This window comes from Nestor notabilis, unplaced genomic scaffold, assembly GCF_000696875.1.
Source record: "Nestor notabilis isolate BGI_N333 unplaced genomic scaffold, ASM69687v1 scaffold5956, whole genome shotgun sequence".
NCBI classification, from domain to species: Eukaryota; Metazoa; Chordata; class Aves; order Psittaciformes; family Psittacidae; genus Nestor; species Nestor notabilis.
In genome coordinates, this window is record NW_009934128.1 from 66,699 (window position 1) to 85,588 (window position 18,890).

General features: G+C 36.6%; 1 protein-coding gene across 1 annotated transcript in view; it reads right to left on the reverse strand.

Moving 5' to 3' along the window:
* The window catches only part of KCNH7 (potassium voltage-gated channel, subfamily H (eag-related), member 7), a gene marked incomplete at its 5' end in the record, with an annotated part of 78,189 nt that extends 60,447 nt beyond the window's left edge, over window positions 1–17,742 (reverse strand). Inside the window, 4 exons of the mRNA XM_010017172.1 lie at window positions 9,391–9,605; window positions 12,816–12,839; window positions 13,344–13,364; window positions 17,314–17,742. Of these exons, the coding sequence (XP_010015474.1) occupies window positions 9,391–9,605; window positions 12,816–12,839; window positions 13,344–13,364; window positions 17,314–17,742 (689 nt within the window). The remainder of the gene's footprint in view (window positions 1–9,390; window positions 9,606–12,815; window positions 12,840–13,343; window positions 13,365–17,313) is intronic.
* Between the last annotated feature and the right edge of the window lie 1,148 nt (window positions 17,743–18,890).

The following is an 18,890-nucleotide window of genomic DNA, read 5'->3' on the forward strand; positions in this document are numbered from 1 at the left end:
CCCCCAAATGTAAAAACATACTTTGGTTTTTGGGAATTTTGGTAAGACAAGGTAGGACCTTCATGATGATTCTTCATTAGCTACTGTGGTACTCGAACAAAAATATTGTGGCAGCACAGCATTAGTGAACCAAAAATAACTTCCTGAGAAGCTCTCTCTTACCTGTGTTATGATAAATGAAGTTCATGTTCAGGAGGGAACAGGACCTTTTATTTATGGATTTAACCAGGGAGATATGGGAAGCTTTTCAGTACTGTGATTGATCACATGTATGATTGCAGGCACCAAAAGCTCAATCCAGTGGAAAAAATGCCTAGGACAGAAGCCTGACTGTAAGTTTTGATGTTCTTTGCTTTCTAGATTGACTAATTTATCACACTGTCTAAGCTACAGATTGGGTCATTCAGTATTGAGTTTCCTTAGCTTACTTAATATAGTAGGTGTTAAGACAAGAAGGAGACAGTACAATATATGTGGAAATCGCTATCCTATACAGAACTTATTTTTCAAGCTTTGTTTGAAACCCTAGAAGGAGGCTACAGTCTGCGTGCTGTCCTAACAAAATTAACCAGAATAAATTAGCTGGCCTCTACCAAGTTCTACATCATGACCGTGAGCCACAGGCACTGATTTCTTGCTTACTTCTGAACATCATTAGAGGCTGAGATGCAGCAAACGGCTCTCTGTTGGCTATGGTTTTCCATTGTTAACTCACCTACAAACCCTGTGAAACTATACTTCTCTGAACAGAACAGATTGGTACAGATGCAAGACCATTCCACACAGCAGTTCTTTTGAAAAAGAGAGTAGGTTTCTTCATAATTAATAGAAATCATGTTAAAAGTGGAACATTTTCAAAGAAGATGGCTACTTAGATTAAAAAAAAAAAAAAGCAAAAGCAAAGCTGTGAAATGAACCTTTCTTCCCATTTAGTGTATGTTTCTCATTTATTAGTAGTATTCTGAGCACACTGTCTGGAGCTGAACATATATTCTCATGACAGCTTTTATGATGAAAAGTAGTTATTGCAATTTTCATATTTAAAAAAATGCTGTCTTAATATAAAATTAGCAATTCTTTGAATAATAAACTTATGCTTGAAAATACACCTGAAGTACCTTAAAGACAATTCCACCATGTGCACGATGACATATTTGTTCAACGGTTGAAGAAAAACAGACTTATCTAAGACAAATATAATAGAAGGCCACCCTGATATAATCTAATAGAAGGCCACCCTGATATCAGGAAGAAATTCTTTGAGTTCTCCATATATCGTGAATACCAACTAAATATTCATGCAATTCAAGTACTTTATTTAAGATAGATTTGAATTTTATTGTATATTTCTATACTCTAGATGGCCTGAACTAGTCACTCTGAGTAAATATATTCTAGAGATTTTTGTTGTGCAATGCTCATTAATTTTATGCTAAGTATCACAACTATATGCCCATAAAGCTCGATAAATACTTTGCAACTACGTTACCACACTGGTTAGCACACTATTTCATGAAAACAAATGTTTTTGGAATTCAATGACCCTTTGGTTTTTGATTTGTACAGATGGTTCCAAGTTTTTCCCTTACTATGATTTTACTGTGATTTTACTGATATCTCACAATAATTTAAGGAATTTTCCTCTTCTTTTTTTTTAATTTTTTTTTTTATTTCTGGGAAGTATTGACTCTGAACAATTCTGGGTACACACTTTTCTACTGATTTGTTACCAGCTACATTATTAATTACATTATCAATTTTAAGGCCATTCAGAAATCATGAAAAAACGTCCTGGGCTGACTGGGCTTTAATGGTATTCGTTTTTTCTTACTGTTGCTAATCCCATGAAAAAAATCCCAAACTGTAATAAACCCTAACCAAAAAATATTTTCCTCAGCTGCCAATAAATCAAACCCAAGCAATCTAAAAGCTTCTTCCCTGTCCCCATCCCAAGCCAAACAAATAATAGTCATGCTGCTGTTTCTCCTTTTTACACTTAAGGCCACCTGGTCTCTAATCAGTAGTAGAAGATAACTGCTTTATAATTATCACCAGTTGTATCATCACTTTACTAGCTGCAAATTGCAGGAACTTGCTGCTCTCATATTTAGTTTATTCATCATTTCTCTCATTAGTGATGTGTGGGAACCTAACTATTTCCTTGAAAAAGTTAATCTTTCAAATTACCCACCAGTTTTTCACTTTGAGTATTAGCTAGTAGTATATTTAAAGGAAAATGTGCAACTTGCAAGGAATGAATATTAAATTGTTAGCAGAACATACCTGCCTTTTTTGTCTGACAAAAATGACTCTTAACAGGGGTGAATTTGTAATTTCAGGTATATGACAAATATTGCCTGTCCAGGTTATGGCATTTTATGGCTAGATTCTGCACTGGTACTACAGTGGGTACATGTGAGGTGTCTGACACTAGAATGGAATTCAGAATGCATACTATTTGAGTATAATGACACTCAGGAAGGGAAAAGTCCTGAGTCTGAGTGCCTGATGCCCAAGGTTATTTCTGTGGATTTTTTAACAGATGGTGATTTATGTAAGATAAATAACAGGCAAAATATTCTGGGACTACAACCCAGGACTACCTCTTTTTAAGTGAGTACCCTAAATGGTAGCTATACCATCAATGTTCCTTGTAAAACATCAGCTCTTTCTAGCCCATGATATCCCCAGCTTTCTGCCCTCTTCCCTTCCTCTTTCTGCATACCAGCTGCTATTGCTGTCTATCACTGGGTGATTTTCTCTAGGAAAATGTATGCTTATACAGATCTAAACATAGAAACTGTTTCCTGAGTTAACATGGTAACCACCTGACTGATATAAACTTTGAAGTTACGCTGTTTTGAGTAGGAGGTTGGGCTAGATGGCCTCTAGAGGTCTCTTCCACACTACATTTTTGTATCATTCTAAGGTTATGTGAAAGAAAGATTGTTACTCATTTCATGGCTGTTATAAGGCAACTCTAACCACATGTGTGAAAGGTATTATTTCAGGCTGTGAATGCCAAGTGGATCAGACGATTCTGCCAGTTCTCTGGATCTCAGTGGGGCTTGACAGAGGCTAAACAGGGGCTTGACTTCTTACAGTTCATGGTGGGACAGTTCTTGGTGGGTGTCAAAACTGTGGTTTCAGCACAGTAATCTACCAAGTGTAGAAACTTCCAAAGTCAATCTGCCATGAAGTGGGAGTTCTGGACTTTAGAGCTCTAGCCTAGAGAAATTAGGTTTGCCTAAGTGCTGCCTACATCTTGGTTTTTATCAGGATTACTTGCTTTGTAGGGCATTAGTTCTTACACCCTCAACATATTCATCAAATTCATTTTTTTCTGTGCAAACTACAATGAACTACAACGCAGTCTGAAGGCCGGTGTCTGACTATTCCCCCTCTCCCCCTTCTCCCTCCCTTATGAGCACAAAAGAAGAATGTTGATTTGGAAAATGGTCTAGTATTAAATAAAAATAAATTAAAAATAAAATAAATCAAATCAAATCAAATCAAATCATATATCCCATTCCATGTTAGAATCACAGAACAGATCACTGAGTATTTGGTTCAAGGCAGTAACAAAAAAGAGATCACACAAAACACTGATTACTCATAAGTATAATTCATAGAAGTTACTGGATACTTTTTCCCATATCAGCACAGTCAGGAAATCCCTTTTTCAGAAGAGTAGATCTTGGGGGAAGGACATGGACTAATTAAGGATGCATCCAGGTTATGTGCTTCAAAGCAGCTGGGCTTTCCGACTGCTCCATTTGTACCATATGCTGTGAAATCTCAAAACACTGCAGCAGTTCAGATGCCTTAGCCTATTCAGCTGTCACAAAGAGAAAAGGTTCTACTGGAAGGAAGGAATATTTTATCTTCCACAGTTTCTGTGAATCTGTAACTATATTGGCCATTTTATTACTTGATGCAATTGCAAGTAATTCCAATGAAAATGCTATGTTTTCTTCTGAAACTGATCAAAACACTCGGCTTTATTTTCTGCTTCCTTGTACTTTGTGTAGCTACTTGCTCTGGTGAAAAGAGCCTACTTTCCAGTTTTGGTGACATCTTTGCACAGGTATAAATAACTACCCTAAGACTGGGGTATATTTATTAGTTTTGCCATCATCATGATGTTCTCTACTTCTTTTCAAATACATTGTGTCATACTTCCTAAATGATAATGAAATTACACACATGTATACTATTTCTGTAACTACACCTATAGTAATTACAAAGCCTAATTTTCTAATGACAATAAAAGATTAAATATTATTGCATGAGGGTGCTAAGTATGATTGTAAACTAAGGGAATAATTCCTGTATAAGCTACATCAACTGATCATTGAGAACAGCAATAGTGAAAAACAGAAATAAAAAATTCTCACTTCAATAGAAACCAGTGCTATAAACTTCCCATACAGTATCTAGGGAATGTTGGCTCTGCTTACCCCTCAATTTCATTATTATATATATGCCTTGCTGTGTAGTTGGAAGACATATCAAAATTGTTTTCCCTTAATTCAGAATTTTCTGCTTCATGTCAGCTTGTGTTCCAAAATGAACAGCCTTGAAATGTTGTTTGTGTGAGTTACTGCATGATGTTGTAAACAGCGTAGTGTGTCAGCTGAATCAGACTGCTGAAAAAGTATAGATCAATAATTTGATTTATTTTTAGGTCTTATATTGCCCCTCTCTGTCCTAGATGTTGCTGGTCTTCTTTTAGCCTGAAAACCTGAAGGTCAGTTTGAAGTCATGATCACATAATAGTTCTTTTTATATCAACAGCTGAGATGGCCTAGGGGGATATCATTACTTATTTCTTAATCTTTTGGGGAGCAGAATAGAGTCTGGCCAGATTACAAAAACATGCAGTGAAACTACAAGGTCTGTCACTTCATATGTGACTGCAACCTCCACTGAGAGCACAGAAGAGCTGCGGGTGTTCAGTGCACCTGCAAATAAGATTACAATCCCCAATCATCATTGTAGTCCATTAAGGTACATGTTTATTGTTTGAGCAGCCATATAACCAGTTTCAGTATAGATTTCCTACAGGTGGTGGATGTTGAAACCACTTTTAAAAGTATTATTTACAAGACTAAAGATCATAGAGTTTTACTTTCCTGTAAGTCAGTTATTGAGACAAATCATAAACAACAGATACACATTGGGTCTTTCAACCACATGCTATATCTCAACAGAGTGATGAATTTCAAAAGGATCAATAATCTCTGAACCCTAATGACCAAGGCCGACAAAACTGTTTTTCTTAAACTACGCAATAAAGAGACCAGTAATTTATAAGTTTATTAACTAGTCCAGCTATAGTTGCCAGTGTTAATACATAGGTATTCAGGAATTGTCTCTTTTCTTTGAATATAAGCATACTTACTGCTTATATATGTACAACATATGTAATCTCCATGATGCTCTGAGTCTGTTCACAAGAGTTCACAGCTTTGGAGCCATAAATCAGTGGAAACTGCATGTGTCAGAACATTTAAAATAAATCAGTATTTAAATAGAATATAAAAACCCGCTTACTGTCGCACATCTACATGCTGTAATTGGAAGGTGAGAAGTCTTCTTTGTGAATTCATCAAAAATATTAAGGTTTAGATGTCAATTTTTTGTCCCACTGCTTTGCTTAATAAAAGTCTACTTTTTGAGCTTCTGGGAAGACTTGTCTCTTTCTAAGAATCAGTGTCAGGACCCCAACTGAACCTGTCAGTGCAAAAAAGTGCAGAAATTGTACTGCTCCACCCCCCCAAAAACAGACTGTAAAAAAAAAAAAAAAAAAATTTAAAAAAGTAAGTTCAGACTCTTCTGGAAGAGAGGCTACCTTAGCATCTCTGGAAATTATAATGTGAAATATTTGTGAAAATATAATGTGAAAAAAACCCCCAACTTTTACTAAAGCAGAATGGAAATTTAAATTTTACTTTAGTTACATACATTGGGATATGACAATGCCAGAATTTTTCAATAGGGGCTGTCTGGCAGACGCTACTGGGCTACTCTTCTGAGTAAAAGTCAGTAATGTTATACAAAAATGGACATCCAGAAGATGTTATGCTACTCTGCATTACACAAGGGCTTTTGATCAGCAAAGACCCAGGTGAAAGGCCAAGTGATTGAGGTATCTACTTATTGAAGACCATCCCATGTGCAGAACTTCACTGCAGGCTATATATTAAGGCAATTTTCTTCTTTCCACAATGTCCTGAACATTCCTGTTAAGTAGTAAGACAATACTGGGAGGGCCTTTGCATTAGAATTTATAACTTAGCTCTTTTTGAAGAGATTAATTTTTTGTATTACTTAAAAGGTAAGATGCTGAGGATTCTATTTATTAATTAAATTGTGTAGTGAAATCTTGTTTTCTCCACCTGCATTTCAAAGTTCATATTTGTCACTCAAACTGTCAACCACTGGCCCATAACATCTTCTGTTCCTTCCAAAATTATTTTCTAAACTTTATTCTCCAGTTTGCTCCTAATTTATTTCACTACAATCTTACTGCTAAAGCATCTCACTTCTCTTTAACTGCTTTCTGAATGCATATCAATTGCTGTAAGCACAATGGCCATGTCTTTTTTATTTATTCTATTCACTATTCTTCCTCTACCTTCTGAAGGTAGCTATGTGCAATCCCCTCCTTTTTCACTGTCTTCACTTCCTGAATTACTTCTACAGATAGTGCACATGATAGAAGTCATATAGCTGTCATCCCTGGAAAGAACTTCTTGTTCCCTGTGGTTCTGATACTTAGTTTGATATTATTGATGCATGAGAGAAAATTCAGAGTGCAGTGATCTAGCTGCGAGGATCACTGATACCTTAGTGTGGTGCATACCAGAGTCCATGTCTATACTTTCAGTCGCACGGTGAGAGGAGCCGCAATAGTGGAAATATCAGGTTATACCAGCAGGACCAAATTTCTCAGCAAAGCTGAGAGAGATGGGTGGATATTTAAATGGTGCAATATGCAGCTGGAAATGGCCTTCCATGTCACCAAGTCCTGCAATCCCACAAAAGCACATCATGTTATCTATTCATTTACTATATTTCTCAGGTTCTGACAACATTTGGAATTCCTGCCCTAATTTTGTTTATTAGAAGACTATTTCAGAACGTCACTACTCTGATTAAGGGTGACCTTTTAACTTACTATGGCCATTCTATACTCATATTGCCTTCTGTACATTTTTGATGCTGTTTCAAAGATTTATGTGGACTGTGCCAGCATGAATGTACCCTAATTATCTCATCTGACATTTATGCCATACTCTGTTTTTAACACTGTGCTTGAACATTCCAAAACCACTTTTACATTATTTTTCAGATACAAAATGGATCTATGGGCCTATGAAAAGTTTAGAAAGAGATTTACAGGCAGACATTCAGTGCAGCCTTCGAAGTTTATCAGAGCATGACTCTAAAATATATTGAAATCACTGGAGATTAGAAGCATAAACAGGACTAAAATAAACCACTTTCATCTTCTAAATGTCTATTTCTAATCTATTCCATGAATAACTAGCCAACTAGATCTTTGATTATTGAATTAAGTAGACCTAAATTTATTTATATCTTCTATGAGTTTCTCCCTAATCCTAGAGTTTAGGCTGCAGCAGCAACTAGAACCATTGATAACTGAATATAATAAAAGGAAAAAGTAACAGCTGTGAGAAATGCTTTATAATTATAATGAATGACATTATCAAAGTTTACTACACAAATTGTACTCTGCACATTGGTTGAGATAGTTCTAGAAAAGGACATAAACCAACGTCAAATTAAATTGGAATTCTTTTGTGAAATGTAAAGATTTTATAGGACATTTCAAATATAATTTTGAATTTAGTTAGTATTAATGTTTCTGGAATGTTTATCTGATCCAAAACATTTCTATTGGACCTTTCTATAATACCAAAGTTGTCTGGAGAACAAGTATACTTGTTATTCATTCATTCATTCATTCATTCATTCATTTAATTTTACCCATAACAATGTCATTAGTACGTAGAAAGTTGGCACTCTGGCACTAATTATCCAGTCAGAATTTTGAAAAATAAAAAAACCCCACAACCAATAAACCAAGCTTGATTTATGCTTACTTATAAAAATCAGTCTTTTTAATCAAGCTTGACTCTTTGCCATAGTATCTGTGAAAAGATTTCTATGTATGACTACAATAAATAATTTAAAACATATCAAAATGGATCCAGAAGTGATTAAATCTTTCACAATTGACCAGGGAAGAAAGTACAACGGTTTCAGATTCAAGTTATGTGTCAAAGACAAAATATATAAAAGATAAAAACCCAGTTACTTTTTAGGCAGTAACTGATCTCAAAATAGAACTGATTGATAGAAACTTTATTTCTTTAGGAGGGTGTACAATATATTTCTTTTTATATCCATAAAAGGAGCAAAAGCATGGACAACATCTGGCATAGTACCAGTGTAGAGAAGCTGCAGTCTGATCTGAAGGCAGGTCAGCAGTAAGTCAGAAGCTGCTCTTGACAAGATCTTCCTTATAGAATCTCTATCTTCCTTCTAATAGAAAGCACGTCTAACTTCTTTCCACCTGTCAGTGGATGGGCATTCAAGGGCTGACGCTCTGCTTACTAAGGCTTTAATTGGAACTAGATGATCTTAAGGTCCTTTCCAACCCTAACTATTCTATGATTCTATGTTACTGTCATGTCTTAATTTTTTTTTTTCAGTATGCTGTACATCAGTAGCCTGTCCTAGCCAATCTCCATATGACATTACAACACAAATGTAATAATACTGATTTGAGCTGAACACTTCTGTTTCCTCCAGAGGGCACTTTATCTGTCTCATAGTGAAGAAATATGCTATCTTGAACTGTTTTCAGTTTTGTTTCAATTGTATGCCTCATTCCTAAGCATAACAGAATATATCATACATTCAGTCCACTCAGGTATCTGCTTTCCATTTTAACAGCCTTTTTGATATACACATATAGAAAAGATGCATAGGAAAGAGCATTATGAAAAGCCAAAGAACTGGGACAGAAATTACAAGACGTAATTGTGAGCCTTATAACAGTGGCACAATCACCTACCATGTGTTATCATGTTGTGCTTTGCACTAATCAGCAATTCGTAAAGCTGAGAAAAAGAAAAAACAGTGAAACTAACATGTATGAATGTCAGGAATCACTGACATTAGTGAACTTATTTGGGGTACTCGCTGCAGCTTTTCTAAAATAAGTAATGGCTTAAGCCCTTCAAATTGTCTTGGAAATATGCAAATCATTCATGAAAAAAGTATCATTCTATTGAATACACTGATAATTGGCTCCATGAAATGGAAAAGGGACTAAAATAATGGGTATTACCTTACCTGGGTAACCTTCTCTGTTACATTGTGCGTTCGGTCTTTCACCTTAGGTGCAATAATTGCTTTCTCCGAAGAAGGAGGAGATGAAGATTTTTTTTCACTTTTGATATCTGAAAAGTTCAGTGTGAGTTGAGGAATTTTGTTGATTGTACTGTATTTATTGAGATTTGAATCCGATGTGGATCCCAACAGACTTGACTTGATATGATTAAAAGGCCCTGAAAAATAAGAACGTATATTTAGTATTTGACAAATACAGAGAAGTAAGTTATCATTAATGTTTAAGTGGGATATGTCAAATGGACAAGAATACTTGTAAATAAATAATTTTACAAATTATCTATATTTTGAAAACAACTCTGTTGTTAATGAGAATCAAATCTAATATTGGATGTAAATATAAAATTTCCTTTACGTAGAGCCCTCAATATTTTTTAAAAGGTAAGTGGATTGCAAAGTACATAATGTATCTAGCCTTTCTTGTTTTTATGTTACTGGGTATGCTGGTATGCTCCATTATAATGCTGGCTGAACATTAAGACTATATTCTCATTTGTTTATAAAAGTGGAAACAAGAGATGCAATTATATAAGTGTGTCTGGACTGAGCAAAGGCTCTATTATCACTCTCTGCTGTTGCTCATGCTTACATGATAGTTAAAAAACACCTTTTGGTAAACTGGAATATTGAGCAGACCTCTGCTCTAGCCCTATTGACTCATCAAGTAACTCCATGCTTAACCAATGAAAATATTAACCTCACATTGTCCTAAAAGCCTTTAATTTTGGCGTATCATAAACTCACAAAATTATCACAAATTCTTCAATTGTCATTACCGACAAAATATGGAAAACAATAGGGACACCCATATGTAGAATATTATTGGAGCATTTAATATACACTTAAAAATCTTATACTACTTTAGTGTATCATGATAGATAAAAAATTTGGAGTTTGTATACTTCATGAGGTACATATCCATTATAACTATTCTCTTCAATATTGGACAGAGTTCTTTGTGCAACAAGAAAGCAATATAACCAATTAGAATATTTGTTTTGTACTTTTGTCATAATGTTGGTCCAGAAGCCAAAAATATTCATAGTAAGGAAAACTTTCCTTTGAGAATAATGCTGGGAAAAAAAGAACTATAAAGATGTTTAGGCAGCAAGGGCTAGATCCCGTTATGTATTTAAGAAAAAAATCCAGGTCTTGGAGTCAGTTACAATGTGTCTATGTCTGGGATCCAATGGTACTTGTCAGATCCACATGAGAACCTTACTGCATCCTAATACTATTACAGGCAACAATGCGGTGCTTTTTCTTTAACTGTTTTGAGAGGGCATTTTTGGTCTGCCTGCAGGGAAACAAGAATGGGTGCTATGATTAAGGAACAGCCAATGGGACAGGATTAGGCCTATGGGGTAAACTGCAGTCAACAGCAGAACAGCTGCATTGTATTTGTAATGTGTGAACAAGTGAAATTCAAAGCAACCAGCTGCCTGGAGATAGCTGTAGAGAAATATTTCAGGCAGTACTGAATTCTACTTTATTATATTATTTTTTTAAATTTGCTTTCTTATCTTAGAAGGATTTATACACATGTTTTCTACCTCCTAAATTCCTGCTAACTATATGTTAATCTAGGCCAGAGACAGAAATCTGCTGCTACTCCATTTTGAATTAAGCCACTGTGCAGACAGGAATGTAAGATGAAAAGGGAGGGCATGATAACAATTTGGGTACTCTCCTAGGAGAAAGCAATCTGGTGGTTCTACTCTTAAGACTTTTTGTATTTTGTCCAAAGGTCATTTGACGTGAGATACACAAAAAGTTGTGGATAAGTGCTCTAACCACTAAATGACAAAATTGGAGATTCTTTTTCTCCTTAGACCAATGAACCCGATATATTATTTGTGGAACAGTTTCACTGGAAAAAGGAAGAAAGCACTATCTTTTTCCCACAAGCAATGCTAAAAAACCCAGTACTGAGAACACTGCCAAGGAATTGGAATATTGTGCTTGAACACCTTTTGGCCCAGGTAGAACCTGAATCTATCTTTTACATCATCTACATGAGTCTGTTAAAAAGTGGTTTGCAAAATAAGTCAGGGCCCACAATCTCCTCGCAAATTAGTGAAGTGGCTAATCTGGCTGGTGTGTGTTATGTATGTATGGTCAGACTGCAGTTTTTCAACTCTACTTCCCTACATAGTTATAGCAATTAATAGTTTTTGAATATTGAGTAGGTTTAGACATGAGTTGGGTATTAATTTGGGGACATTTGTTAGGTGAACAAAATTCTTGATACCTAAGGAACTCAAAGGTAAGAGGAAACTAAGGGAGCTTAGGTAAATCCATAATTACATAGTAGATTTTTTTTTTTTTTTAGATAGTAACTTTATATATATTTAAATTGTATTGAAGCTTTCTTTTCTGGGATTTAAATCTTTTATTGCTACTATTCCAAAGGGAATTACTCTCTCCTTTGCTACCTGAGACTCATGCCCTAGCCCGTGACATTAGACTTAAGTTAACTGCACATGGGAATAAAACCTTGGGTTTTTTTCCACCTCCTTTTGATTTAGAATGTGGTGATAGGTGTGTATGTACCTCATTGATAATGGTAATTAATTGAAAGACATTACTAGCTTAAGTACAGCCCAGGCTGCAAGCTATTGAGCTGATACTTGACAGCTAGTGGACCTTTGCTATAGTCTCTCTCATACAAGGAAGCAGAAAAAGAGGGCCATAACAAATTACAATCACAGTTGACACTAATTAGCACCCTGATTGACAGTTTCAGCAGAGTGGCCAAGAAGTGAATGAGCAGGGAGAATGATATGCTTCTGCCTGCCCTACAAAGGAGATTCTTTAAGGTTAATTTTGAGCTCCCTGTTTTTACAGTAGGATTCTATTGTCCCTGCTTACACAGTGCATTAAGAATTGATTTCACTCTCCTGAGCTGTCAATCCATCATCTTTCACCAACAGTAAATACATTTGTTAAAGCTGTTTAAGATTACGGAGACTGCGTTTTCTTTTTCCCGCAACGTTTTGCCAACACACACATGAAGCAAATGCAATGATTTTGTAGTCCACAAATTGCTTTACAGAATCTAGGTCATGCACTGCATGCAGTTCAGAGAGAAGACTTTACTAGGTACACACACTTTTTGCATCATGCATGAAGTCACAAACCAGTCCTCAGACATAGCTACAAACACTGCAATTAAATGGAATACTTTTGTTCTGAACTGTTTTCTAGAAATGGACGAAGTCACTTAAGAATGTGTTCAGATTGCTTCTAAAAGATGCAGCTCAGTGCTGGTGAATAAAAACAACCGCACTAATTATTATTTATACATGAAATTGGCAATGAAGTTCATGCGTGCACATTTTAATACTACATGAAGCTTGAAACCATACCCCCTGCCATCCAGGAACGTGAAACTAGTTTTAAGGAGAGAAAGGAGGAATAAGTGAAGATACTTCCACAAGGCTCCTGATTACCAACTACTTCATTTTTGAGATAGTTAACTGAAAACTAAGCACCTTGTAACAATAGACTGTTAGTGGCCCCTGCCCAACTTTAACAGGTAGAACTCCTGGTAGCTTCAATAGAGTTAAATTGAGTTAAATAACTGAGCTAAAAAACTATGATATGTTCTATCTCCCTCCTTTTTTTTTCCCCTCTGAATTAATTGATAATTAAGTCAAATGGCCATTTAAGAGCTATGCCTTCACTTTTTCCAGGGATTGGTAGTTAGTGCTTTTAGACAATAGTTAAGGGAATAACTACATGTTTAACAAATGTAATTTAAATGATGCACTCGGCCCTAGAGAGGTCAGCATGAGAATGTTGCATCTGAACATTTCATACAGCAGGCAAAGTAACATGCCAAAAAGTGTGGCTGTTTGAAACACTGGAAGGTACAGTCTAGATGTATACTTTACCTTTGACATTGCGACCATTGTCTGGTTTTCAGCATAATAAAAGTAAAGAAAAAGAGAGAAAAAAGACAACTAAAATCTACATCAGAAAAAGCAGAAAATATTGCTTCAAAATATGTATGTAGACTTTTAGTTAAGACGAAATCAATTTGACAACTGAGCAATAATCTGTAGAACTGTTTGTAGTAGATCAGCAGGTAGTAGAACTGGCTGAGGAACCCCAGCTGTGGGTGGCAGCGCAAGCTGGATGGCTGCATGGGTGTGGGGCCGCACAGATGGCACTGCACAGACCCACAGGCCCCACGCCTGCCCACAGCTCACAGGATGAAAGGTTTTTAACATAGCAGCAAGCTGAGCAGCACCTTTCTGAGAAACACTGAGGAGAAAGGTACATCTTAAACCTTTCCTCAGCTCTCAGGTGCCTTTCTGCAAGGTAACAGTGGCAAAGCTCTCTGTCCTCACAGGCACACCCACCCCTGAATCCTCTCATGAGATCAATCCTCTTTGGGGAGAATATTATTGTTGTTGTTATACTTACTATTTAATATTCTTGTAAAGAAGCTACACAGGTGGATAGGTAAGCACCACTGCTATTCATGGGTGTACAAGATGACCCACGGGCCTCCCTACCTGGATGCTGCAGCTTGGGGTGGTGGATATAATGCTGGGCGAGGTGGTGAAGGAGCCAGGGCCAGGCACGGGACATGGCCCTGCCCCGGTGTGTGGCCAGCTGCTGTGACTGGGTTGCTGGCTTTCAAAGGTGCAGTGGGCTCAAACTGATATTCACCTGCAGTTGTGCCCCGCTGGCGGGCCACCGCTGAGGGCTGAGGCAGCTGTGCCCCTGTCCACCCCAGCGGCAGCCCTGTCCCTGCAGAGGCCCTGCCTCAGCGCCGCTCTGGAGAAAGGCTATGGCCTTTTCCTGTGAGGGGAACTGGAGGTGATGCTGGGCCTTGTCTGTGGTGTCATGTCACCCCTGCTGCCTCTCTGGTTTTCCTCAGCTTCCCAAGGACAGGGAAGAATGGGACACATTGCTGGGCCCTCTGGACCGCAGGTGTGGGAGAGTGTTTATTTCCTCTCAGCCTCATGCCTTTCTGTGCCAGGCACCTGTAGCAGTAAGGCAGATTTTGTAGGCTGAGTTAGGCTCAAAAGCTTGCTTTTTTTTCTCTGCAGGGGTGTTACTGAGGTCACTTTCTGAAGAGAATAAGACTTATGAAGAGTCCCTGTAAACCTGTACATGCCTGCAAAATCTGGATTGCTGGCATTTCAGGTGAGAAAGGCTTGTGTGGAGTTTGGGTGGTAGGTGGGAGACACAGTTCCTGCCCTGCTTCTTTTGCTGTCCAACAGGCAAATTTAGTATGAAATTCGATTGAGTACACTCAAATGAATTTAAAAAAATTGACTTTTTTACTGAAATACCTTTCAGCATATAATTGCCACAGCTATGATAATTTTACAGTGACAGGCAACTAGGCTACACAAATTAATTTAACGCATGAAATAATTTATATTCTCAATTGCATTATCTTGCAAGAAAAAATTTGACCGTGGGTGAATTATTGTAGTTTATATTGAGCTAAATAATGCTGTTCTCTTCTGTCAGATTTCTGTTATGCTGGTTCAACTAATATTACTTGAACTGGAAGAGGTGGAAAAAAATTAAATCTGAGTCCTGAATTGTGTTTTCAGACAGAGTAGTAGTTTTCAGTGGACTCAGGAAAAATTGGAATTATTAAGATCAGTAAACAAAATAAAAATGGAATGGAAAATGTATTAAACTTTATGCTTCCTTGTGTAGTAATTTAGCCCACTGGGACTGTAGTTTACTTTTACTTAGGTCTTTACATTCTTCAGTGCAGTATCTACAACTTCTGCTCAGAATCTTTGAGTCCAGAGAAGACGACTTAGGCTGAATCTTGGTTGCCTAACTTGCATGGATAATTTTTAGCACCAATAGGAGTTTATGGCTCACTGTTGAGTAAGGCAAGCAGGACTTGCTAGCTAAATTTAAACATCTTTTCAGCATAAGGTGCCAAATTCTAATATGCTCGGAAGCAGATGGCATCAAGGATCGCTACTAATTCTAATGCAATTCTGAGAGCCATACTCTGTCATATTCTCATATTCTTTTAGAATGTGTATGTATGGCAGAAATTTAGGGCCAAATTCTCTACTATATTGTAGCTTATGCAGAGTGAAATCAGAGTGGCAGTGTTTTATCCATTTACACTGTAAACTATCACATCATATAGGAATTTTAATGAATTATTTACTCCTCATAGTAAAATTTATTTTCCTTAGTATTTAGCATTTGAAAAAATATTATTCAGTGAAATAAAACTAGAAATGTTTGCTTCTCGATGCAGCTGGTATTAAATTATGTAGTGATTTTTGCATGCGCTTTGTATCATCATAACCAAAGAAACAAATTTTTACACTTTTTCATCACATAACTATATGAACAATTGAGAAGTGCTGTAATAAAAATAAGTTCTGAAAAAAGAAATTGACAAAACAGATATCTTTAAATGTGTTTTATTTGAAAGGGTTTTTTTTAAATATCTGGGGCTGTTGAACCCAAGATAAAGCTTATGCAGTTGTCCAAAAGACATGCCAAGCTTCAACTCTGGAGATTTTTGCCTCCGCATCCTGATTTTGAAATCTTGGCTTGAATGTGAACATGAACTGTAGCAAAATGGTATGGTTTGGGATAGATTTAATTTAATTTTCAGGTTCATTTGAATTGACAAAAATCAGTGTCCAAAAGAAACAGAAATTAGAAAAGATGTGTTTAATGATCGTATTCAATACAGGAAGAGTAACTGGAAGGAATAATTAGTTCTGCTATTCTAGGAGTTAATCTGGGTGGCAGAGAAGCATTCAGACTTTTACTTTAGGAGATGTACAGAAGCAAAAGCCCTTGGTGCAGATCTTCCAGAAGGCAGGAGAACTCAAAGGAATTTTATACTTGCGGTCAATGAATAGGAGAAAAGCAGGCAATCACCGAAAACGAAAATTCATTTTCTTGCTAATTTATGTATCTGCACAGTCTTCCATGACATATGTGTTTGAAATCTTAAAATATTCCCCATATATTTTTTGTCATCTGGCTTGAATAAAAATTATTCAGTTCAAGTCATTAGACCACCAGCAGCTGCTAAAGTATTGTATATATGGCACTTTCCTGCAAAAGTTAGTTTCAGGGTGCCTCTTCATTCACAGGGCTTTCAAACCCCTGTTTGCTAAGCTGTTTTCCAGGTTTCTGAAACTGCCCATCTCCAACAAGAAATCATGGATCACACTCCATGACTTTGTATAATTAGCAGAGACAGTAGAAAAAGAAGCTAGAGAAAACACCTTTGTAAATTTTGCTGGCTGTAAGAACATACTAACACAAAATCACACTTACAAATTTTACACTAAGTATTTCACTATTTCACTAAATATTTCACTAAGCATTACACAAAGTATTTCAATGGAATTGCTGAGAATATTTAGTCCAGTGTGAGAGAAAATCATATCTAAGTGTTGGACGGGTGAATATTGGACCCAGGACAAATAAACAATGTACCCACTAGAGATTTAAGAAAAACAAACTGTTCAATCTCTGAAGTCATGTTTCAAGCAGTCATAGATAATCTAATATATGAGATTATGGGACAGAACTGTGCAAACAATTTTAACTTGATCACCCAATTTCCTCCCTCCCCCGTCTTCCCCCAGTACCAGTATTAGCTTTAGGAATGTTGGGCCATACAGAAGGCAGATGGTGCTCTAACAGCAGCCCCTTGATTTCACTAGTATGTGTAGACATGAAAAGCAGTATTTAGTGTGAATAAACCTGGCATATTTGGGCCCTTAATATTTTTAGTGTGCCTTTGAATGTTACAGCTGATTATATTTAGTTTTGCTTACAAAGTGATGATAATTACTTTCTTAGTACATCAGAGAATACTAGATTGACTTTCTACCGTACCTTCGCTTGCGTGACGGTCCCTAAAAACGTTCTTGGGATGGATGTTAAAGCCTTCTATGTCATGTACTGAAGATGCTCGCCGTATGCTACAAATGCTTTCCTTTGATCTGGAATGGGTTAGTGGATTGCTTGTCTGTACCATATCAGGGTAAAGTCTGTCCCATTGCTGTTTAGGTGATGAATGGTCAAGAGGTCCTGATATATTAACCAAAGGTGAACATTTACTGGGTTGAATTAGAGCTTTCGTATCATCCACTTCTGAAGGACTACAGCTTTCCTTTGTAGGTGATTTAAAGTGCTTCATTGCCACTGAGTCGTCACTGTGCTTAGATGAATCGACTATCACTGCATCAGGGTCTTCCTGTGGTAAAGACTGCTTTCTGTATGTTAAAAGTCTCAATCCAGGTAGCCGGAACCCAAAAAGTCTGCCTACATGTAAATACATAAAAAGGAAGAAAATATTATTTTCTTGTCATGAAAATGGTCTTTTTTTTTTTTCAAACACAGTCAGCATGCATAATAATAGCTATAATTGACCTATTCCTAATAAATTACAATGCTTAGCAATGGAATGTGTGAATACAGAAATATTATATAGCTGTAAGTTTGTTACAGTCGTAGTTTTAAAGGATTTCATACTTCAGTCCGACCGAAGTAACTGAACTCAGGATAGGGATAGCAGCATTGATTCTGCAGTCTGTTTTAAAAGAGAGAAGGCATCAGTTCTGATGGTCCTTTCTAAATTAAAAATCTATGCATCTATAAAAGGCTGTCAGAACTTTGCTAGGTAGCTGTTGTCCTGTAAGAGGTATATGTGCACTCTGTTATTAGTGGAACTCTGTGTGCTTAAAAGTGTACTGCTGATTTATTGGCTACAAATTAATCAGGAAGATACCAGTGTTAATGCTTCAAGGAAGAAAAGTAAGTTGTGTAACAGTTTTGCCACTATCTTTTCCAATACTAGCATCTTAGAACTGAATGAAACATGTACTCTGAATGAGTTTAAAATGAAAAGTAAAGGAACACACAGGTAGAAAAGAAGTAGTGACACAGCTCTCAAGCCTCAGTTGCACCTGTACCATGCAATCATCTTTTGTACACTTGCATGAGAGTTGACTTAGTTAGGCTTTGTATATTGAATGGCAGAGTAGGCCATTATGAATGTGTGGAAAACTAACAACTTGGTGCAATCATAGAATAGTTTAGGTTGGAAGTGACCTTACAGATCTTCTAGTTCCAACTGCTCTGCCATGGGGCGGTAGTGGTAAGAAATATCAACAGCTGAGAGGAAGTGTAAAATATAGTGCAAATGAAGAAAATGTAGGGGAAGAACTGTAAAATCTATAGACTATCCCTCAAAAACCCCAAACCCAGACAGCAAATATTTTAAGATATTGTGTAATACAACTCACAGATGGAGGCACAGGGACTTCTAATGTACAGAAAACATAGTAAACAATTTAGAGAAATAAATAAAGAATCGACAAAATAGAATAATTGAAATTAGCAGATGTCATTGCATAAGTGGTCTGACTTATATACTTTCTTGTCATACAACACTTTGTTGCATGAGTGTT